This window comes from Leguminivora glycinivorella, chromosome 12 (genome assembly GCF_023078275.1).
Source record: "Leguminivora glycinivorella isolate SPB_JAAS2020 chromosome 12, LegGlyc_1.1, whole genome shotgun sequence".
In the NCBI taxonomy this organism is placed as follows: Eukaryota; Metazoa; Arthropoda; class Insecta; order Lepidoptera; family Tortricidae; genus Leguminivora; species Leguminivora glycinivorella.
The window spans coordinates 8,650,025-8,674,332 of record NC_062982.1 but is presented as its reverse complement, the minus strand read 5'-3'; the positions used below and the strand labels follow the sequence as shown (position 1 = coordinate 8,674,332).

The 24,308-nt window shown below is 38.2% G+C and overlaps 1 protein-coding gene across 1 annotated transcript in view; it reads right to left on the bottom strand.

Moving 5' to 3' along the window:
- LOC125231859 (CYFIP-related Rac1 interactor B) overlaps nucleotides 1–24,308 on the bottom strand; it is a 55,017-nt gene that overhangs the window by 15,746 nt on the left and 14,963 nt on the right. Inside the window, exon 2 of the mRNA XM_048137440.1 lies at nucleotides 2,493–2,624. Within this exon, the coding sequence (XP_047993397.1) occupies nucleotides 2,493–2,624 (132 nt within the window). The remainder of the gene's footprint in view (nucleotides 1–2,492; nucleotides 2,625–24,308) is intronic.

Sequence of the window (24,308 nt, the reverse complement as noted above, 5' to 3'; positions counted from 1 at the left end):
TGTAGACTTTTTGCCAAGTGACAGCTGGTTAGATCATTCCAATCTGTCGAAAGTGGCATTACTTACACAAATTAAATAAAAAAAACCACCCCCCCTACATGTAAAGTGGGGGCTGATATTTTTTTTCATTTCAACCCCAACGTGTGATATATTGTTTGATAGGTATTTAAAAATGAATAAGGGTTTACTAAGATCGTTTTTTGATAATATTAATATTTTCGGAAATAATCGCTCCTAAAGGAAAAAAAAGTGCGTCCCCCCCCCTCTAACTTTTGAATCATATGTTTAAAAAATATGAAAAAAATCACAAAAGTAGAACTTTATAAAGACTTTCTAGGAAAATTGTTTTGAACTTGATAGGTTTAGTAGTTTTTGAGAAAAATACGGAAAACTACGGAACCCTACACTGAGCGTGGCCCGACACGCTCTTGGCCGGTTTTTTATTAAATAGTTTTTCTAATTCATGAAGACGTGTGATCTGTGATTAGATTTGACAAATCTGCGCGTAATAATCGTAAATGATAATATGGTCTATTCGTGTATAACCATAACATGGCAATTTCTTCAAATACACGCCCTAGACGTCAGTTCCTCTATCGTTTCTCGAATGGCTTGTCAACATGCGTAACTTTGACAGCGCGATAACTCCCTCTTTTTATTGATGTGTCATTATGTCATTTGATATCGGCAACGTGGTATAGGATGTATGTAATTTACGCAGCGTAAACAAGGTAGGGTCGCAATGCACGTTAAATAAAGTATTTTATTACTTTGTTTGGTTTGCATTGCAATAGCGAAGGTCTTCGTTTTAGATTGGGCAAAAATGCTTTCATAGTTTTGGTACTCATGTGTCCAGCCAGACTCCAGGTATTTTAACCGGTATGGTCGTATGAGTCTTTGCGACATGTTTGACAACTTGGTATACAGATTGTTTTGGCGGTTCAAACGATTTGCATTAGAGTTAAAATTAGAAGACCTACGTCTATCCATACTCATATTATAAATGGGAAAGTGTGTGTCTGTTTGTTTGTCCGTCTTTCACGTCACGGCAAAAAAGAGCGACGAATTGACGTGATTTTTTAAATGGAGATAGTTGAAAGGATGGAGAGTGACATAGGCTACTCTTTGTCTATTTCTAACCCCCCAATTTCCTAAAATGGGGGGTGGAAGTTTGTATGTTGAATTCCGCAATTTTCGAATTTCACGCGAGCGAAGCCGCGGGCGAATGCTAGTTTGTTTTATAAAACATACTCGTAGTTAACTTAAATCTAAAATGTGTCCTGTTCATAAAACCATGAGGTCTAATGATTATTACTATTATTAGCTATCAAATTTCATTTTTAGCCCCTGTCCATATCTTATACAACCTAGACTAGATTTACCTAAGTATAAGATTTCATAAGGCCAGTCGACTCAGCACTCAGCTCAGCCGAGTGCGAAGTGCCAACACAATGGGGATTCAGACCAGTCTGTCTCTAGATAGCTTTGTTTTAATCCGAGCCTGTTCTATCTTGTGCTAGTTATGACTCGCAATGGTACAGGAGGTAAAAGTGCAGACGTATCACCTGATGTTAAGCGATTACTGTTGGTTGTGAACATCAGCGAAGCGAGACATGGACGCTAAGAAAGAGAGATGAAGAATACCTGCAAGCCTTTGAGATGTGGTGTTGGCGAAGGATGGAAGGGATCAAATGGACAGAAAGAGTAACCAATGAAGCAGTCCTAAATAGAGTAAAGGAAAGGAGGACCTTATTGAATATTATTAAAAATAGGAGAGGAAAGATGATAGGCCACCTGCTACGACACGACCATTTCATGAGAAACATAATAGAAGGGAAATTAAATGGAAGGAGAGGAAGGGGAAGGCCAAGAATGAGTTATATGAGCCATGTAAAGGAACGTAAGGGCCATGTATGTAAGGGCCGTGTCGTACCAGGACACTAAAAGGCTGGCTTCGGATCGACCAAAGTGGAGACAACTTCATCAAGCTGCACCGACAAGAGCCCCGCTCTTAAATTGAATGATGAATGTGAACATCAGAGGAACACCTGATGTGGCAGAGAGTTTTCCTACATTTGTGGCTGATTTAATAGTAAGAGAGAGGACAGATGTCGAGGCCTCTTGTTCCCAGCGGAGTGACATGTTAGATAAATAAGTGGGGTTAAACTGTTACAAGTTGAAAAGGCTGATATGATGAAGGACTGAGAGAGGAGCGAGCGGCCGGACGGTCGCAATCACATGACATCGTTATTTTGTGCATCAAGGCTCTGCACGAATACCGAAAACCTTCCTAATAATAGGCGCCTGTTTAGATCTTCCAGTTTTACAACTCCATCCAGCGAGTTGGTGGACTTGGTGGATATACACCTACTCCGTCGGTCTATTCCCGTAACTACCCCCTACTTCGTCGATCATTCCAACCTTAATGCGCTTTTCGAGGTTGTCCAACTAAAAGAGAGCACTCTAAGCATATTTATTTTGATTGAACTCACCTTGTATTCGTCGAATTTGAGCACGAACTCCAGTATTTCAGCGAACTGCTTGACGAGGGCCTGTTGCTGTTCTAGATGCTGCGTCGGGCTCATGGCACCGCCGACTAGTGAGCCTAATAACCGTGGCACTACCTGAGGACAAGGAATAATTTAGATTAGGACTTCGTAAAGACTAGTAGACTTCCCTGACTTCCTAACGTTTTCTGGCCGCATCTAAGCAAGCGGTTCGTCTATACGTCCAGCACCTATCGTCTATAATGACTTTTCAGGTACAAACCGCTGGATAAAAGTCGTGGCTACAGGCTCCCGTCAAGCCCTTGATTGTAAGTCTTGGCATGAGCTTTTGTAGATTCTCACTATTCTCAGCACTTAAATTGGTTAGGAATAGGGTTTGAAATCCGGATCAAAAGTATGAAAATATCCGGATAAAGATCTGCGGATCTTTCCAGATAATTTAAATTCGTCTTGCAAACCTGATAGGAAATAAAACCGCAAAAAAATCTGGATCATCTGGACCAAAGAACTGCAAAAACCGCATCAGAAAACGGCCTACATTCCCGTATTGGGTCAACTCGTTACCTCCTACGTGGGATTCCGATTTGCCTCAAAAAGTCCGCATAGAACTTTCATCACAGCACAGGCTAATCCGCTTTTACGTAGCTTTCGTTTTGTCTTGTGTTTCGTATTTTCATTTCAGAATTTTTGTGTTATATGCAGTTCGGATAGATGTATTTTAAGCTGCCTAAAAGGCAAGGATTAACAGTGATTATTGCGGTTCCTACCTTTTATTAAGCTTTTGCTGTTATGCGCTGGGTGCGTTTATGGTTTAATGGGGATAAATTTTAATTAGTTACTTGTAAAATTGCTCAAATTTTTCATTCGAAAACTTATCAGTTGTTCTAAAATCTCTATTGTTACCTATTTAATAATCGTAAATTCACGATTACAGCGGTTACGATTAGTTCGTATATAAATAATACAAATATTTTCTATAAATATTTTCAGACATTTTGTGCAAGAGACAGTGGACATATATTTTGCAATATATGAAACAGAAACATCACCAATAGAGGTCGCTGTTTCGCATTGAGTGGGCGTCAAGTACTGTCTGACCCAGGACACTTATGCATTGACCTCAATTCTTTGAGTACATGTCAAGGGTACGAAATATAACCTACAAAAAGCACAGAATACAATCCTTGGAAGAAAGCTGAAGTTTGTGAATTAATTAGGCTTCTTTTACATTATGTGAATTGAATATGAAATTTTGACCGAGTTTCAACTTTAATACAGGAGAGTAATTAAAAGTTCGGATATACTTACTTGATAACCTATATCACAATATCCACACGTACTAAAATTATAAATGGGAAAGTGTGCGTGTCTGTTTGTTTGTCCGTCTTTCACGGCAAAACGGAGAGATCAACTGACGTGATTTTTAGGTGGAGATAGTTGAAGGGATGGAGAGTGACATAGGCTACTTTTTGTCTATTTATAACCCCCACTTCCCTAAAATGGGGGGTGGAAGTTTGTATGGAGCATTCCGTAATTTTCGAATCTAACGTGACCGAAGCCACGGGCAAAAGCGAGTTATTTCATAATATTATAGAAAATATGTAACATTAACATTAGAAAAGATATGTGTGCTTTACAATTCTGTCCGCAATATGGACGAAACTTTTTTCAAACTTTTCAGCTGAGGGTGTTTTTGTACTTTTTGGACTGTGGGGACTCATGTTTTTGTACATACTTTGTGATAGGTAGGTTTACAATTTTTTAGAAGTAAATCTAAATCCTGTCCTTAATCACAGTATAATAAAGAGTACTATCGTACGGTATGGCCACTCCCGCTCCCCGTTGAAAGTGCCGCCCACCCCCTCTCGGTTACCTTACAGTTACCGCCTGTCAAAAACGCGATCAGTCGACCTGTCATATGACATATCTCACTCATACAAGCATGGTACGCGTTCACCTACGCAAGCTTAGAATGTGCTAGGAACGCGCCTCTTTCTTATTCTAATTGATCACCAGTGTTCGAGGTGTGCCTTAATAGTCGTATACTAAATCTAAGTTGTTCGAAGACACAGTAAAACGAGTGACTTTTAAATGGAGATACGTATTCGTACGGCTTTGAAATTTCAGTCATACGGAAGTATTGGTAGTATGCATTTATTACCTCTCTATTGTCATTCCAAATTTACGTTTTTGGTTGTTTACAAATTGTTTATCAATCGATTAACTATTTCTGATTTTTATTACTTTACTACTAAACACGTCTCTGAGAATCATCGCACACAACTTACGCTAAGAGAAGTTCGTTCGGCAGGCTATTACGTGAGATATAATAGAATCCCACCCCAGCCATCCCCGGCGAATACAAGCTAATAAAGAAATATTGCTATCGGCATTGACGCCACTTTGCTAACATTACTGGAACTTTTGGAAGCTTTTACTCAACCATTATGCGACCATTTTTTTAATGGCACGTTGATGACATTGTTAATCATTAAATATCATGACATTCTACAACCGGTATACAACTTAAGTAGGTAATATGTAAGTAAATTTAATGTTCTTTATTGCACCATAAATATTTTATATGTAAAACTACAAAGTACGTTTAGTGGAAGCATAACGCTAGTTAACAACAGGCGGTCTTATCGCTAAAAAGCGATCTCTTGCAGACAACCTATAATCATCGATGCTTGAAGCTTCAACGGTGTCATTTATGCGCGTTGCCAACGTTTTATAAAACCACGTGCCTACTATTTATTTCCTCATATCGTGTTACAATATTAAGATTTTTATTCCTTTTATACAAAAAGCAATGTGTATTTATGTGTTTTATAAAAAATGCTGCTTCGGAAATTTTCGGGATCTCCAAGAAGTCTGTTCACCACTAATAAAAACACACTGTGTATAATTACATGAAAAGTGTAATGATATAATGATACCGAATAACAATTGTAATGTTTCAAAAATGCGAGCAAGCTCTATTTACTTACACAATTAACTACTATAACTATAACTACTTATACTTAATTATCGTTCACGTATCATTAATTCGCATCATTGTGTAATGTTTAATTATCTAGTCATAACATGGAACAGTCTTTTTGCTATACATAGAAGCTGTTTGGTGAAAACTTGGGGCACGTTTTTCAACAATGTCAGGAAGCAATTGTTATTCAGTCGCTTGGGCCGAACACATCCTGATTCTGGGCGATGAGAACATGAAATAGGAATATTTGGAATGGAAAAACGAGAATCATTAGTATGAGAAGGCTTGTCAATACAGGCAATATTTCTTATGCCTAATGCAGATTATGAAAATTTTGAGCTTTTAAATGGTTCGGTTGTTTCAAGAATACGAATAGCGTTATATTTTTGATAGTATGTCATGTTTTGTATATTGAGAGATACGCGATTTCAGTGTACTGTGTATAATATTATGAACATGAACGCAAAAAATTAATGAATATATGAATATGTTCGATCGCACGAAGCTACTGATATTGAGTTTTGAATGATTCACGGTTATTTACATTAGACAAAAACGCGGGAGCTCGACAAAAATCAAAAAGGTAATCACGGTCTATATCCCGGTCAATATATGTCTACTGATATTGAGAAAACTTTTGTGAGTTAAATGTTATTCTTTATGCCGTATGGATGAAACGAAATTTACTATAATTAACCGACATAAGACAGAGGTAGAACATTTAGGCTAAAAAAGAAATCTTACAAAAACTGTTGCCATCTCAAATACCTTGTCCTCCTCATTCCTCTGTGTTAATAACAGACCCGATACATATATACATATAATCACGCCTGTTTCCCATAAAGGGGTAGGCAGAGCACATGAACTACTTAAGTTTCAATGCCACTCTTGGCAAAAAGGGGTTGAAAGAAATCCAAATTGTGACATTGCAGTGACAGGTTGCCAGCCTCTCGCCTACGCCACAAATTAACCCATATCCCACAGGCTTCTACGACACGAAGAAAGGGGGTGGTGAAATTCCTAACCCCGTCACCACACGGGTCCGAACTTTGTCATAAATCCTCTTTCGAAGTCTGATAAAAAATATTAACTACAAATGGTAGGAATGAATCATTGATTTCTCCAATTGTTCTCACCGAATAAGGATTCGCATCCTCGGGTCGGTTAACTCGGTAGTCGCGAATCGAATGTAAGCAATTATGCCGATTGTTCCTGCCCGTAATGGGTCAAACGGCGATATCCTTTATCGGGAATTTATATCGCGATGGGGGGGAAATTATTGCTTGTTCGGGGTTTTTGGAGTAAATAACCCGTGTAAGTAAACTCTGTTGTTGTTAGCTTTAACAGCTTATTGATGGCTTGTGAATTATGATGTATATAAGTAGTATTTTTTTCCAATTGATGTGCCCAATAAACGATCTAATGAAAGTTGGAGTATTTAGGATGGTTCTTAACAATGCAAAGTTTGCTCTATTTAAATCTACCCTATTTATTATGAATGTCCTGATGTGAGTTCGATAAGAATATTCGTTTTAGAATTAATAATTATAAAAACTTTCTTTCAAATCTAATCTGATATATCTGAAAAATGTTTTGCAGATGAGATTAAAATAATTTACCCAAAACATTTTTGCAATTAAATTGTTCAGTACCGAAATGAATCAGTTCAGTTTCTTTGCTTTCCATTTGGGTTAACAACAGCGCCATGCCAAAACTTTCTTCCAAGTCCAGCTAAATTGTTACTATGTGCCCCAGGTTCAAAACAACACACCCTTGACACGGTTTCCCTTTCATAACGATTAATTAGGCGAGGACCTATCACATTCAATAAAGGCATAAGTAAATACTGGTTCTAATATAAATATAACCTTTCAAATATAATGGTTATATTTACCACGTGGCTATGATACTTCCGAAATAGGCAACATAATGAATAACGTTTTCCGTTGTTTTGACAGTTTGACAAAATTATGAAAATGAATTCATATCGAAATAATCGGACCATGAGTCACGCTAAACTGATATTGTAAGGCTTTTCGGGAGAAATTGTGGAAAAGGCTGTAACATCGGGAAACATAAGCGTTGTTCAGACTTTCTGGAAGATTCGTTCGTAATATCAATTTCTTTGGAGAGCGAAATAAAATTGATTTATTCTGCGGAGCGTTGGCTGAGTTTACACAAGTCGCGGGCACATTTTAATAATTTAATAACGATAATGGTATGTGAGTAAATGGTTTTAGGTGAAATTAAAGGCAAAGTTATTATTAACGCGAATGAATTTTCGTATTTCTACAATCTTTCAAACCACCTGCACCTACAATATTTTCTGCTTTCCATAATGTTACCATTTGCACATTATGTTTTTCCTTTGTAGCACTATTATCCTAGTCTACTTGTAATTTAAGGCACTTTGGCACTGGGCGCAATCTTACTATCTACATATAGTGTTTATCAAATAAGTCATTATTTTATAGTGATCGGGCATTCCCGATTAAAAAAAATACAAACACAAGAATACAGTAAATATTGTCTTCACCCATAAGCCAAATCACATTTATTTATACACCAGGGTCTCCTTTTATGGTAGTACTTCGCAAAGTACATTTTTACTGAGCACCCTATAAATAGGCCATGCCACCGCGGAGCACGTATTCCAATCTAATCATGGCAGATCAGGACAGGAAAGCTTGGCCACTTGACTCACAGTTATAATTACGGGGAAGCATAAGCACATCGGGAAACATAAGCGTTGTTCAGACTTTCTGGAAGATTCGTTCGTAATATCAATTTCTTTGGAGAGCGAAATAAAATTGATTTATTCTGCGGAGCGTTGGCTGAGTTTACACAAGTCGCGGGCACATTTTAATAATTTAATAACGATAATGGTATGTGAGTAAATGGTTTTAGGTGAAATTAAAGGCAAAGTTATTATTAACGCGAATGAATTTTCGTATTTCTACAATCTTTCAAACCACCTGCACCTACAATATTTTCTGCTTTCCATAATGTTACCATTTGCACATTATGTTTTTCCTTTGTAGCACTATTATCCTAGTCTACTTGTAATTTAAGGCACTTTGGCACTGGGCGCAATCTTACTATCTACATATAGTGTTTATCAAATAAGTCATTATTTTATAGTGATCGGGCATTCCCGATTAAAAAAAATACAAACACAAGAATACAGTAAATATTGTCTTCACCCATAAGCCAAATCACATTTATTTATACACCAGGGTCTCCTTTTATGGTAGTACTTCGCAAAGTACATTTTTACTGAGCACCCTATAAATAGGCCATGCCACCGCGGAGCACGTATTCCAATCTAATCATGGCAGATCAGGACAGGAAAGCTTGGCCACTTGACTCACAGTTATAATTACGGGGAAGCCGAATTGGAAGCATATTTAATAAAAATTATAAGAAAAATACAGGTAGGTTTTAACTAAGCGTTCTGGCAGTTGGTGTAGTGTTGCATAAAATTTGTCTTTAAAACGCAGTTTACATAATATATGAGCCTACAGTATCACCAATATTATTCGATGACTCTGCAAAATTTAACCCGCGTCTATAAATAATAGTCCAGGCAATTTTTTTTGATGGAGCTATAAGCGTTATCTAACCTAAACATCGCAATGTGCCGAATGCACAAACGCTCACGATAATATTTATTTCGTAGCTATCTATCTCTATCGCTCTTGCGTATTGGCGCGACAGAGCCAGACTACATTTCTGCGGCGTTTCGCATCGTAGAAATGCCATTCGGCTACGGGGCGGGGCCAGGACCGCTTACCCACGTGATTCACACTTTTGTATAATTACGGGAAAGCCGATTTTGAAGTGTATTTAGTAATGAGAATATGAAAAGTATAGGTAAATATTTACAAAAGAGATCATCGTCAAAGTAAACTTGTACAGTCTGTGCGGAAAGAGAAGTCACGGAATGTATAGGGCCCATACATTCCATCTGTTCTTTTTCCAAACATACAGAGTACAGACATATCAGCACATACATACATACGTCATAGTTACAATGCATTCACTGGCATTTCTCGACATGAGATTAACCACAGTTAAAAATAATGTCTATGATATTTACTTCAAGCTAGCCTTTATTTTTTGCCTTGTTGGTGTAGGATTGCTTAGAATTTGAGTCTTTGTTAAGTATATGAGTTTTCACGCATTTAAAATAATACACATAATATATGAGTCTAAGTATGACTTTAAATTTAGGCCGTGGCGTCTAAAAAGTAGTAGTCTAGACAAATTCTTTGCGTTATCTAACCTAAACATCGCAGGTCATTCTCACGTTACTAAGTCGTTTAGTTGTTCAACTTGTTCATATTAATTTATTAAACATTTAGCCTGAAAACTAAGGAAATTAACGATTGCAATCCAAAATATGTAGTCCCACGGGCTCCATATATTCCGTCGTTATCCTATAAACATCTGTAGCCCCAACGGTACTGGAAACAGCAACTTTTTCAATCCGGCCGTTTTATAGACGTCATAAAAGACAACCCATATTTTTTATGAGCTTTAGGGTTCAATGAGACAAATGAAACCAGTGCGCCGAACACGCGTAATTCACTCAATTATAACAAGTAAATTAACTATAACTAGTGTTAATTTGATAGAAGCAGCGACGTGCTAGTAATAAGGACTGTCAGTCTTAATAATACACACTCATAATCTGCCGAATCCAAGCTGTATCGGGGTCATAGTTGTTTATTTTATGAAGCTTTGATCTCTGCGTAACTCTTTGGTATATTTCATTCGATTATGAGTTTGTTGCTGATATGTGTCAGAGCATTGACACTTTGAATTTTAAGTAAAAGTTGTACATAACAGTGTGATTCTGTGGGTTTCCGTATTTTATTCATTGACGCTATTTTGTTTCGATAGCTGTGGCATCTCAAAATAAATAAAATCATATCGTCAACTATGTATACATAGCGGTACGCAGGGGTAAGTGTCTTACAAAATAAAAAGTGTTCTTACGTATGAACGCAATTTCTTTTGTGGGAAAAATACATTTGACTGATATTTAGGTACCCACATACATATTCGGTTTCTTTTTCTTCTAGTTCAGCCAACACGGTTCTCGGTAATAAAAGTATACTGAACAGTATACTGTAACTTTGAACACAATTCTTTACATAAAATTCGGTCCAAAGCTGATAGATGCGATTCCTTCGTTAGTGCATTTTATGGGTTAAGTATAGAAACTGTGTCTTGTACCAGTCTTTATAAATAGCTGGTCTCTGGCAGAAGCTAATGGACGTCGGTCGATCATGCGTGCTTGAAGTACTGTAATCTTAATTACACTTTACAATGCTACGTGGTTTTATAGCGATGCTAACACAGTTAATTTATACGGCAGAGGCGATTAATAGAGCAATTCTTTAACCATACAAGGTGTTTAACATATTATGACAGGATACAGTTGTATCATGTATTTAGAATGTTTAGATGTAAATGTGCACATTATTGATGTTTATTGTCGAAGATAATAGGGATGATATACCGCCATTTTTAAATGACAATCGCATAGTTAATATAAAACTATGAAAGGATTGTAATCCCATTCAAATAAAGGTGAGTAAATGCATATGAAATGCCTGCGTGTTGATAAACAAGTGTTACAAATTATACCAGTGGGCTATTTCACCAGTGACATTGACACTGAAAATTCTGTGCTTATTTCTGGGTTGATGAGTAAACATTGTTACACAGCGTCAATATTTCCTTGTTGAATAGGCACTGAATGGCGAAATGTCACTATCGGGCGACAAATGTCACTATTGTGAAACAGGCCACTGCAATATCTACTATCAGAATAATCCGAGATTCTGTCGAGTTAACAGGTAAACGGCGTATAAATTTAACCTACGCAAGCGGTTGAAAGTTTAACATCTGGAGAGCCTCGTGTAAGGTGTTTAGTAATGTTTGCGTGGGTGTAGAGATCCAATAGTCAAGGTTGTAGAACGCCCGGCCTTGGCCCGATTCTAGTCTTAACGGGAACCATTTTACATTGAAAAATATCTTATCGGGAAACAAAAATATTGCACTCTTAGGGCCGGTTGCATCAAACCGTCTGTCACCGTTAAAGCGTTTGTTAAATTTTATTGTATGGGAAGTTCCATTTAAGTCTGCTGCGTGACGATGATGTGTCTCAAGCGCGGATCCAGCTTCGTGCCCAGGGGGGTCACGTGGTAAAGGCCCAGGCCCCAGAAGGGGGGTCACGTGGTCTATTTGTATGGCCAACCTAGGCTCCAGGGGGGTCATGACCCCCATGACCCCCCCCCTGGATCCGCGCATGATGTGTCTGTCAAATGTGGTTGATGCAATTGATCAGTAACAATATACACCACCAGCCTAGTTTGTTACTTAGCCTCAATCTCGTTAAAACTGGTAGATTAGTTTTGCAAGTAGTTGAAAGTCAATATAAGTTAACTAATATTTAGAGTCAAGGTTGCAGAACGCCTGGACTAGTCTCAATTGGAAGTCTGAATCTGCAGGGATTCAAAAAATCTATATTTTAAACAACCTAAGCGACGATAGATTAAGAATTTCACCAGCCCCTTTCCTCCCCTAGGTGTCGTAGAAGTCGACTGTGGGATATGAGTTCCATTGTTGTGTGGACGATGGGCTGGCAATCTGTCCGTTTTCTTTCAACCCCTTAATTTCCAAGAGTGGCATTGAAGCTTGACCGGATTCATGTAGAGAGCACCGCCTAACCAATTTGAGAATACAGGCGTGAGTTTATGTTTTTATGAGTGTATACTAAATAAACAGATTTATTTCGCAAATAATAGAAAGGCTAGCATCTATGAAGTCGCGTAAGGAGACCGATTTTTGAACGTCGACCACTCGATTTCATGAATTTCTTTTAATAATATCTCCACTGCTAGCCGTTTATAATAAATTGTACTAATTAGGATTGAAGAAGAGTGGTCAATAACACCAGATTCCAAATTTCTTCTGCTTGGTTTTAAAAATAGCGTTTCGCCGTTTTCCACAGAGTTTCGAATGGCGAAATCGTGTACTCGAATTTCAAAAATTGGTCCCCAGGTGTTACTAATTCGCGTGGGTAAGATCCGATAATCAAGGTTCCGGAACGCCCGGCCTTGGCCCGGTCCGGGACGGAAAACGTTTTCCGGCGAATCGTACCCAAGTTGTGAATGATTAACACCGGTTCTTAGAAAGTTGAAGGTCAATCGTCATATACAGGTAAACAAGTGTTCATCTATGCATAATATAAAAAGTTAGAAGGAAAACGTTTTCAATCTCAAACATTAACTTTCTGTTAATAATATCATTTAATGTTGTGGAAAAGCCATTTAATAATTAGTTTAATTAAAATTTATTTCTCAATTCCAGCGGCGAATATAGGGATTAATAAAGTAACAAAAATAATCTTTAGTCCAGGAAATCAAGGGGCATTTGTTCAGCGGCGAGACACTCTAATAGGCTTCTAAATAAAGGTCTTATTTGAATGTTGTGAAACTCATATACATGAAATAAATGTCATATACAAAGAAAAAGTGACCAAGGCCTCCAAGTGTCCCGAGCTGGAATAGTAGTGTGACTACTTAGAGTTGTGAAACTCGTAAAAGATTATCAACGACGTTATGATACGAGTATAAAATAGATCACGTCAAAGTATTAAACAGATGAAGTGCTGATGTACATGATGTTTATCACAAATACAGTGACTATCTACTACTCCTACTACTACCTCTAGAATGGTTAAGGCAAGTTCACACAGATTGTCAGTCTTTTGTTAGCGCGTCTCTGATCAGAAGGAAGAGTTGTGCATTGTTGTAATTCCTCGCTGGCATCTCGCGTTTAATTACTGCTGTTGTGACGGTATAGCTAGTGATTAATGTTAAAGTTATCTAGTTACTCTGGCTAGACATTCGTATACATACTTATGATTATCAGAGCCGCTACCGTGAGATTTTGAACTTTTAGAATAGGTTACTCTAGAGCAGGGGTCTCCAAAGTTTTTCACTGAGGGCCATTATGTCGCCACAAATACTGCGAGGGCCAACGGGGTGTTTCGAGGGTCCTTTCTCTGATTTACATTTGTAAGTGAATTTGTTGTTTGCGTGTACATACTAGATCAGGGTATAGCGAGATTGAGCGCCCGGGGCTCGGCGCGCGCCTTGTACTTGTACCTACAGAGCAAGAAATCGCGAGCAAAGCGAGCCCGAAATTTTTTCTTACGATTACATTGACTGCTAAGGGCAACGGGGGGGTTTCTTCCTGGGGCTTATAGTAACAAACAAAATGGAGTACTACACGGTGTTTCCGGTATCACTCAAAACCTCAGACACCCCAACTGATTTTTATTTTTTTAAACTCATCTAGAGTATTCATCTTTTAATCTGATCGTTACTTTTTTTTAAATTGAATTTTTAATTTTCTGCACAGCTTTACTTGACTTTTAGCTCTACACTCAATAAAATAATTGCTAACTACCATCATAAACCATAAGACTATTTATTTGTGTACGTTACTGCAACGACATAAGGTTTACCAATAGACAGCTAAGATGTCACTGTAAAACACTTTAAAGCTTTGTCACAGTAAACTTCAAATTGGACAGGTAATCGCAGTAAGCAAATAAACTCAATATTCAAAATGACAAGGTTGTAATTAGGTACGAGTTCAATTTGTTATGACTTATGATAAACATTAAGATTAAACTGACAAACAACGTCAAACTAGTAGCGGAAAAAATAATCGTCCAAGTAACCGGCCAGTATTAATACCCCTAAATACTGAAAAAAGGTAAACAACCTCTAGCAATGCGATATACACAATGTTGTATTACGAGTACAATAGAATGGGCACGTAAAAAATAACTAATAATACTAATTTAAATAAAAATATTACCCCCATCAAGATATTGCTCAATCGATTCTACTCTCGATTCTGAACAAACTGTTTTCAGGTTTTTAGTGTTAAGTGAAACACGGTGTATAAAGGTAGAGTCAGAAAAGCTGATTTAAAATGTAAACGTTTAAGTTATACTGTCCGGCTCGCTTCTCGGGCTGCACTGTACGATTTCGCGTTGGGTGTTCGCGGGCCGGATTGGGACGCCACGCGGGCCGGGCTTTGGAGAGCTCTGCTCTAGAGCGTAAACGTCACGGTCACGCCAGTAAAGCAAGAAATGTCTCAAATCACATGTAATTATCGGCCGAAGCTGATCTGAGGCTTTCTTATTTACTGTCCAAGGTGTGTATCTGTAATACTATTTTTCTGTTCGACGGAGCCGGGTAGCAATAACTTCGTTTAGCGTAGCGGCCTGAGATTTGACACTTTCCTGCCGGAAGACAGGAAAAATGTACTTTTCGATTCTAGTTGGTTTAGGGGCGCTCTTCCCTTTCCCCATATAACGAAGGTCCATATCGTAACGTTTAACGATATCGAATAAAGTATCTTAAGACGTCAAAAACTTATAATACGAGAAGAGTCTCAGCAGTCATCATGTACTAAATACTCTTTCACATGTACAGTCAGCTGCAGAGAAAAGTAGACCCCCTTGCATACAAATTTGTATGCAAGGGGCATTTGTATGCAGCTGACTGTACCTAAACAATAAACGTAGCTACCTGATTTTCATTTACCCTGTTATATAATGGTATCTACTCGTACTTATAACACGTCATACTAGCCTGTAGCCCTGCCAGCATTCTCAAGAGTCTCGAGTAGTGTGCAAACGTGCCTCGACTGAGGGCTCTTAAAGCGGAGCTTAGCAAAGTGGCCAACATGACCTCTCCGTTTTTATTAGTACCACCTGGGACCCGACGTATGACTTAAAATACTTGTAGAGGATGATGAGGATTGTTTCTAAGAGTAATGAGTAATTAGGTCTGGAGAAACTCGTGATACAGTAAAACTTTCATTTTCAAAAAGAAATAAATACATTTTCGTAAAAATATAGTACCTAGTAAGTATATGAAGTTTTCAAAATAAAGGTCCATATAAGGAAATTGAATGGAGAAATGATGAATAAATTCATTGATTAATTCGCCTTGCACTTTTGCAGCTTACTGTACATACACAGTACAGTACATGTAAAATATTTATCTTTCATATTTATTTATTCCAATCAATCGGCACTGACAGCAGGGGCGGCTCACTCCGCGATTCTATCGCCGCGCTACAAGTGCATGTCAGCGGCCGCGAGTTCGCGGCCCATTCATTGGCGACGACCTTCGCGCGGCGCAATAAAATTCAATGTTGGCTGCTCGCGTGCGGTCCGTTTGTTAATGTAGGTAAGAATTTAGAATGGCGGCATTTTGTGAACATCAAAGGAGTGAGCGTTCTGTACTTGTACTATTATATATTCTGTGCTGACAGATTAACCTTACGTGCTAATTGGCATTATATATTACTTAGTTACAAATGATACATCAATAATTAATTAACAATATCAAACTTAAATACAATTAAAATATACCAATTAAATATTAAAACAATGTCATTATGTACAATTAGAATTCAATAATAATTTAATAAATAATAGGCTATGTATAATATTTTGAAACCTATTAAGCAATCTTTGATTCATGGTTAATACAGGTATACAAATAATAATAAAAAAACATATCACGTCACAGTAATGGAAATAATAACAGCACAATAACAGTTAAATAGTACAAGTCATGCTCAATATGAATGACACATTTATAACGCCCAAGGAAATAATATATGGAAATAAAATACCTACTTGCTAAACTCATAATTACTCGTAACAGGAAACTGCATATTACGAAAGGTACATATTGTTTGTTTATAAGTGTTATGGCAATCATATGATATCAAAATTATTGCATATCGTCACTACTTTTAAAAAAACTTGTATCTTCGTCTGTCAATGAAAAGAAAATTGTAGTAAGTATGTACGGAATGCATAATATAGACTTACTGCGTTTTAACTTTGAGGAACAGCGTGAGATACGAGATTTTTTAAAAGTAGTGACGATATGTTCAAAACTTCCATCATATTTCATGCACGTCTAATTTAAGTACTATTTAAAAAAAACCGGCCAAGAGCGTGTCGGGCCACGCTCAGTGTAGGGTTCCGTAGTTTTCCGTATTTTTCTCAAAAACTACTGAACCTATCAAGTTCAAAACAATTTTCCTAGAAAGTCTTTATAAAGTTCTACTTTTGTGATTTTTTTCATATTTTTTAAACATATGGTTCAAAAGTTAGAGGGGGGGGACGCACTTTTTTTTCCTTTAGGAGCGATTATTTCCGAAAATATTAATATTATCAAAAAACGATCTTAGCAAACCCTTATTCATTTTTAAATACCTATCCAACAATATATCACACGTTGGGGTTGGAATGAAAAAAAATATCAGCCCCCACTTTACATGTAGGGGGTACCCTAATAAAACATTTTTTTCCATTTTTTATTTTTGCACTTTGTTGGCGCGATTGATATACATATTGGTACCAAATTTCAGCTTTCTAGTGCTAACGGTTACTGAGATTATCCGCGGACGGACGGACGGACGGACGGACGGACAGACAGACATGGCGAAACTATAAGGGTTCCTAGTTGACTACGGAACCCTAAAAATGCTTTCGGTTAATATAAAACATACATCCATACTAATATTACATAGGAAAGTGCGTGTGTCTGTTTGTTTGTCCGTCCTTCACGGCTAAACGGAGCGACGAATTGTGTTGATTTTTAAGTGGAGATAGTTGAAGGGATGGAGAGTGACATAGGCTTCTTTTTGTCTCTTTCTGACGCGAGCGAAGCCGCGGGCAAAAGCTAGTTATACATAAATTCATAGCTGTATTGACAAAAGGGGTAGGTAGAGCACATGAAACTGCTCAAGTTTCAGTGCCACTATTAGCATTGAAGGGGTTAAATATCTTGATGTTGAAGTGACAGATTGCTAGTCCATCGGCCACATCACAATTGAATCCATAGCGTAAGATGAGAAGCGCTGGTAACCTAGCGGTAACGTGCGATTTTCGTTCTGGAGGTCGCAGGTTCAAACCCCGGCTCGCACCAATGAGTTTTTCGGTATTTATGTGCGAAATCTCATTTGATATTTGCCACTTTGCCAGTCGCTTTTCAGTGAAGGAAAACATCGTGAGGAAACCGGACTAATTCCAATAAGGTCTAGTTATCCTTCGGGTTGGAAGGTCAGATGGCAGTCGCTTTCGTAAAAACTAGTGCCTACGCCAAATCTTGGGATTAGTTGTCAAAGCGGACCCCAGGCTCCCATGAGCCGTGGCAAATGCCGAGATAACGCAAGGAGGATGATGATGATTCCTTATGCAAAATAGTTGATATTCAGTATATTCTTCAATCCATGCAAGATTGTTTACCCACTTATTAGATGAGATAAGAGAGCCAAGTTTTTACTAGACGCCGAGACGCAGCAAGTAAACAAGAAGTTAGGGTGCTTGGCAGCCAACAAAGTTGCCAAATTGAGGGGAACTTTTAAGAAGCCCGTTTAAACAAAGTCGTCCGCTGTGTTATCTTTACCCTCTCAATGTTTCTGTAGATATACAGTAGGGTTTCTTAGTGGACGGACCCCTTAGACACACCTCGGACACTGGCGATCAATTATATGAAAGAGGCGCGTTCCTAGCACACAGTCTAAGCTCGTGTAGGTGAACGCGTACTATGCTTGTATGAGTATGACAGGTCGACTGTTCGCGTTTTTGACAGGCGGTAACTGTGAGGTAACCGAGAGCGGGTGGGCGGCACTTTCAGCGGGGACCGGAAGTGGCCATACTGTACGATAGTACTCTTTACTATACTGTGCCTTAGGGATGTTATTCGAGGGTCCGCAGTAGGTCAGTGACTGAACATGACAAGAACTAATTGTAAATTTATATTTTCCTCAAATATTCTTCGACAGGGGTAGCATTGTTCTAGAATATTTGAAACGCAAAGTGATTTAATGTGTATTTATTTCGTGATTCATGCTGATAGAAAAGTGACAACGAATCCCTGGACAGCACGAGTGATATTTAAGAGTAAGTATCATACTACATACTTATCGCTGAATACTGCAAGGCTAAAGTTTCTCAACTTTGAAATATGCGATAAGTGCAGTAAAAAAATCTTCCGGACATCCTGAATTTTTGCACAGAATATATAATAGTACAAGTACGGAAGGCTCACTCCTTTGATGTTCACAAAATGCCGCCATTTTAAATTCTTACGTACATTAACAAACGGACCGCACGCGAGCACCCGACATTGAATTCTATTGCGCCGCGCGAAGGTCGTCACCACTGAATGGGCCGCGAACTTGCGGCCGCCGGCATGTAGGTACTTGTAGCGCGGCGATAGATTCGCGGAGTGAGCCGCCCCTGATATTTGGTTAATTCGTTACTATGACATTTGAATGAAACCACTTTTTATGAAGTGTAAATATTTATATAAAATATAGGAACGGCTGCCACGCACGTTTATTGCCATCAATATGTTGCTCGCTATAAATTAGATCTGTGACATCAATTTTCCACTCCATCAGCTTCGTAACTTGGTTTGCTAAAATTGATTGGTATAGAATTTCGTGTTTTCCTACATCGCCCACTTGTACAATATTCCATCAAATGATAGTAACGAAAGTTAACGATTCAATGAATACTATTAAAGCTACTCTTTTAATTCGTTGACAAACTTGAGAATTGTAGAAAATAAAAGCTTTTATTCGAAATAAAAAAAAAACATAATATTAATCATATATAAAATTCAAACGAACCGCTTCGTAATATAATATGGCATCTCATACCATCAAAAATCTCAAATTAATGAGTTTGACTGCAAAAAAACATTCTGCTGTTGAAGTTTTATGAAAACTTGATATACTTAGTTCTTAGGTTTGCTGTAGTATTTCCACTTTTCAATTAATAATCGCTATGAATCATGCAAGAAAAAATCTTAGCTTTCTTGCTATCTTCTGATCGGCCAACTGTGCATATGGTTAAAAAATCTCAGCAAATATTTAATTCATACACACAGCCCGGAACAGTATGCAATGCAGAACAGGGTTACAGAGAGCAGAAAGCATGCATTGCCGGTGCAACGTCCTGCATGCACCATTAACTCTGCACGCTGCAGACATCTGCTGTGCTGTGCGCTGCAGACACCTTCAGAAATATTGGAGCGGGCAAAGTGCTCAGAAATATCGGAACACGCCTCTAGTACCGAATGCACAAAAACTCACGATAAAATATTTCTTTCGTAGCTATCTATCTCTATCGCTCTTGAGTATAGCGCGACAGAGCCAGACTACATTTCTGCGGCGTTTCGGTGGCGTTGCGCGTCGCAGAAATGCCATTCGGCTACGGAGCCAGTGTGTGTTCCGATATTTGTGAGCAGTTTGCCCGCTCCGATATATCAGATGGCGACTATACGATGAGTAACTTTACTGTGAACATTTTGAGCCTTTTGTCTGGGGGAGGAAAGTTAAAATCGAATGAGTTGTGGGGCCGGATGGATTACGGATCATTGTGATGTGATTCTGTTAATTTATGGCTTCAGCAGGATTTGTTGAGTCATTCATATCTGACCCTTTAGCACAACTTGTCTTGTCGCGCGCGAGTCCATCCATACATCAAGTGCGACTTCAAGTATGGACTCGCGCGCGACAAGGCAAGTTGTGCTAGAGGGACTGATGTGTATCTACAACTAGTTGTATGATGTTGGTGGGTAAAAATACTAAACACCGTCCAGGAGGAACGATCAAATCGGTCGAAATAGTAATTCGAACTAAACTGATGTTTGTGTCAAAGTCCACAGTCACCATAGCCCCTCTAGCACGACTTGCCTTGTCGCGCGCGAGTCCATACTTGAAGTCGCGCTTGATGTAATTTGCTTCGTGTAATTTTTAGCACCACCTAGACAAGTGGCGCAAACTGGTGTTCGACGGACATAAAATCCACGACAATACTTGGTTTGCGGCACTCGCAAGTAAGTGCGCCAAGCGTTATCAGCGCGATACGTGTTCGTCACGGGTACACTACACCTGTCAGAGTTGTGGTCGTGTTTGTCGCTCCTGTATTGACTTACACAGTCATGAAAAACTTCGCCCCACTTGACACTGCTTGTATAGTCTGTTATAGACGTGAAGCCCAACGATGAGGCCCAGCAAGCTAGGGGGTTGTGGTAGGTAATAACTCCTGCGGACGAGAATAACATTCGTCCTTTAAGTTAGCCTCGCCTGACTATACTAAAGTGTTTATTAAGTTAAAACATTGCATTCACAGCCAGCCGTTTAATTCCGACAACGCCGCATTAATATTCTGCAGTGTGCCAAGTGCCAATTCGAATGAATGGTTAAGTTTGTGCTGGTACAAGTTAGGCGGAAACGTCTGCTAGAACTTAGTGTCCTCAATAAGATGTTACTAAGTGACAGTAAGTTGCTAGCGAGGTGGTTAAAATGAACGGAGTGGAAGTACAAGTTTATTTGTAGGGAGTTCACGCCGTAGACTATACAGCCAATGAAACTTAACTGTAGCTGTCGTGCTAATATGGAAGAGTTAGATAGAGACGACTGCAATACGCTATGGAGCATATGAACAATTTGGCACATTTTCTAGGTACCAAAGTCCTTCTCCGAACGCTGAGCACTGAGCAGACGTTGTTATCATAAATAAATAAAAAAAATCTGTAATTTTTCTTTAAAAGTTTGATGGATTTATTAGGTACGTGTGGTCGTGCGTGTGGTATTTCTTAAAACCGACAGATAAGGTTAATAAACCTTATCTGTCGGTTTTAAGAAATACCTTTTTAACCTAATAATTAATTCGCGAACTTTATCTTTGTGACTAGCATAACTTTTATATCCGTCACCCTAAACAGTAATTTGTTACCGCCTGCTAAGCTAGGAAATCCAATTTGACCAATGGGAGAATAATTTGGACACACTGTGGGCGGTATGGAAACCCTTAGATTCTGAGATATATTTTATATTGGTTCGGGCGATAAAGTAAACCCTGGCGGTCTTGGGGCTACGGGGGAGATTTTATCACTAATCGTTGTGGATGAGACATCCTTCACTCTCGTTTTTATTTGTCCCTAGTGATTGGGGTATAGGGATTTGGGTATCCATTGGATAAGCGATAAAAGCTCATACAGTTTAAAACTCTCTAATATGTTTAAGTAAATGTATATAGTTCCTCGTGATATTCCCAAAACTTATTAAGACGCTACAGGAGCGAAAATACTAAAATGGAAAGGAGCCCCTTTCAATTTGGGACTTTTAGTTAAATATACTAGTGTTATTAACTAGATTTATTGAAAAAAAAATTGTCCATTCCGAACAAATCAGTTAAAAGATATTGCGAAAAAAATCTTTAAAATCGAGGCTCCGCTCTGGACTGTTTCCACCTTCAAAACTTAATCGTAATGAAAATTGAGAATCTGAATAACAATGAAATTATCTGTGTCGGACCATTTAGTTTTTTTGGCTAATTGTTACCAATTTTGAATAACACACCTTTTTTTGCGCCATATCAATAAGGCCGTTTTTGGAAATTTTTGATGGGCTCTTTAAAAATAAGAATATCAAAAAAATCAAAACGGTCCGACACAGATAAAAATAATAATAATCTGTGTTAAAAAAATCAGTGCTCTATCTTCAAAAACCAGGGAGGAAATAGTCGAGAGCGTTTGTATGGAGAATTGACCCCTGCTGTATGCCTTAAAACTCCCAAATCCATTTAAGTCAAGGTACCTATTAGTTCATCGCGATTTTTCCAAAACTTAATCATATTGCCATTGATTTATAACGTGGGACTTTTACAATATCTTTTATGGACTTTAACAATTACCACTGGAAACAAAGACAAAATATCCATGCATTTCCCATTTTCTGGTTGGTCATAAGACTCATAACTTCCATCGTGTTCCGTGTTTTTTTTTACCAGTGGTAGGAACTTGGTGAAACTAGTGTAAATAAACCCATTTTATGTGGGTGGCGTAGCGACTGTCAGTTATTGTCATAAGTCATAACTGTCATAAGATATGAAGATGTATGCTCGTTTGTCTTATTTAATTGATCCGTCGCTTGATGCCCATATTATAATATATCTACAATAGCGTTAATTGGGCAATTCTATACATACTCGTAATGAATGGTCTGATAATTAAGAGATAATTTAATAAGAGAAACCTATAAGACAGGTTTTACTCGTAGATCATACAAACATAAGTTTTTTGCAAAAAAATCATTTTTGGCACAAGCTTTTATCGCCGTCTGTACCTTTCTTTCAACAGTCATCTACTGCTCTCCGAGACGTTTCTTAAAACCCCTTACTCGATGGGGTACGAGTGGTACAACGTTTTATAACAGAGTTCCTATGACCACCTTTCTGCTCCATCATCAGATCAGCTCCATGATACCGTAATATTGCATTGTCACGTGATTTACATATGCGTGCAAAATGCAGCTCAATCGGAAACCGGGAAGTGGGTCAAATTTAGCTTCTACGTTTTGACGCACACCATACCTACTAACAAGGCAAGTTGAATAAAAGCTTGTAAAAAGTACCCAGTTATACTCCCAATCTATGTATTGACAAATGTATAGTTGGCAAGGAAACATTGTCGCTTTAACACAAATTACACAAACAATGATATCAGATCACTCAATTGTGAGGGCTTAGGTTTCAGCTATATTGGTTGACATAATGTCGCTTAAAAATCGAAATAAGATGTCATATATTAAAGAAAAAATGACGAGCACCACCAGTGGTGAAGGCCGGATTCGAACCGGCGTCTTTTAGCAATCCGGGCCAAACGCCATCACCCCTAGGCCACCTCGCCACAGCGGAAGCCGTCGAAATTTCTCTTCTATATGTCATCTTTGTAAGACTAGGCGTCTTTGACCAACTCTAAGGGCAAGCAGTAGGTGCTTGCACCTCCTATACGAAACAGAATCAGATCCTATACGATCAGAATATTTGTTAAAATAATTTGATTTGTTCCCATAGTTGCGTATAATGTCGCTTGTTAGGTATATTTTGTCTCAGCCTCCGTTTCAGCACTTTCAGCTTGTGCAAAGACGCCTTTATTTTCTTAAGATCGCATATATTCTCAATTGATTCTCGTGAAACTTGGCAAATAGATTTTATATTTGCAGGATATATTTTCAGATTCAAAAAATACTTTTTGGCAGACTTGTAAAAAATCGCGATGGCGGAACCTTAAGGGTCCATAAAGTTTACAGCCAGTAGGAAGTTCTCAATTTGAAGAGAACAAGATGTAATTTTATGGAAACAATATTAATGAGATTATTGTGTGCTTTTACCTAAATGACATAATTATGTACTTAATTCGTTGTAGTGCCACGTACGTTGTGCAAATGTGACAACCCTACATAGGTACCTAATTCATGTTCATCTGTCATTATCGACCAGTTATTATACAGTGATACTGCTGTGCGGCTATCATGAGATTATAATACGTTATTCTGTAGCGTAAACTTCACGGAAAATGACATACATTGTATGGAGAACACGAACCCCTTCCTTACACGGTTGTTACTTACTCTAGCAAAAACAGTACAGGTAGTATTTTCGGCCATTGGCGTTTACGCTATCGAGCAACATATTCTATATACGAGTATGCTATCAAAATTAATATGCTAAGTATCAAAATTATTTTTTTATTTTTATTGTGTTATAAATAAATATTTGGCAATAAATTATGTTTTTTTTTTAAAACTCGTGGTAGCGGTTCTGTACGAAGCTTATTATTTATTCTGTTACCAAGCTCGGTATCGAGACGCTCTCAATGTTATACAAAGTCTGCTTC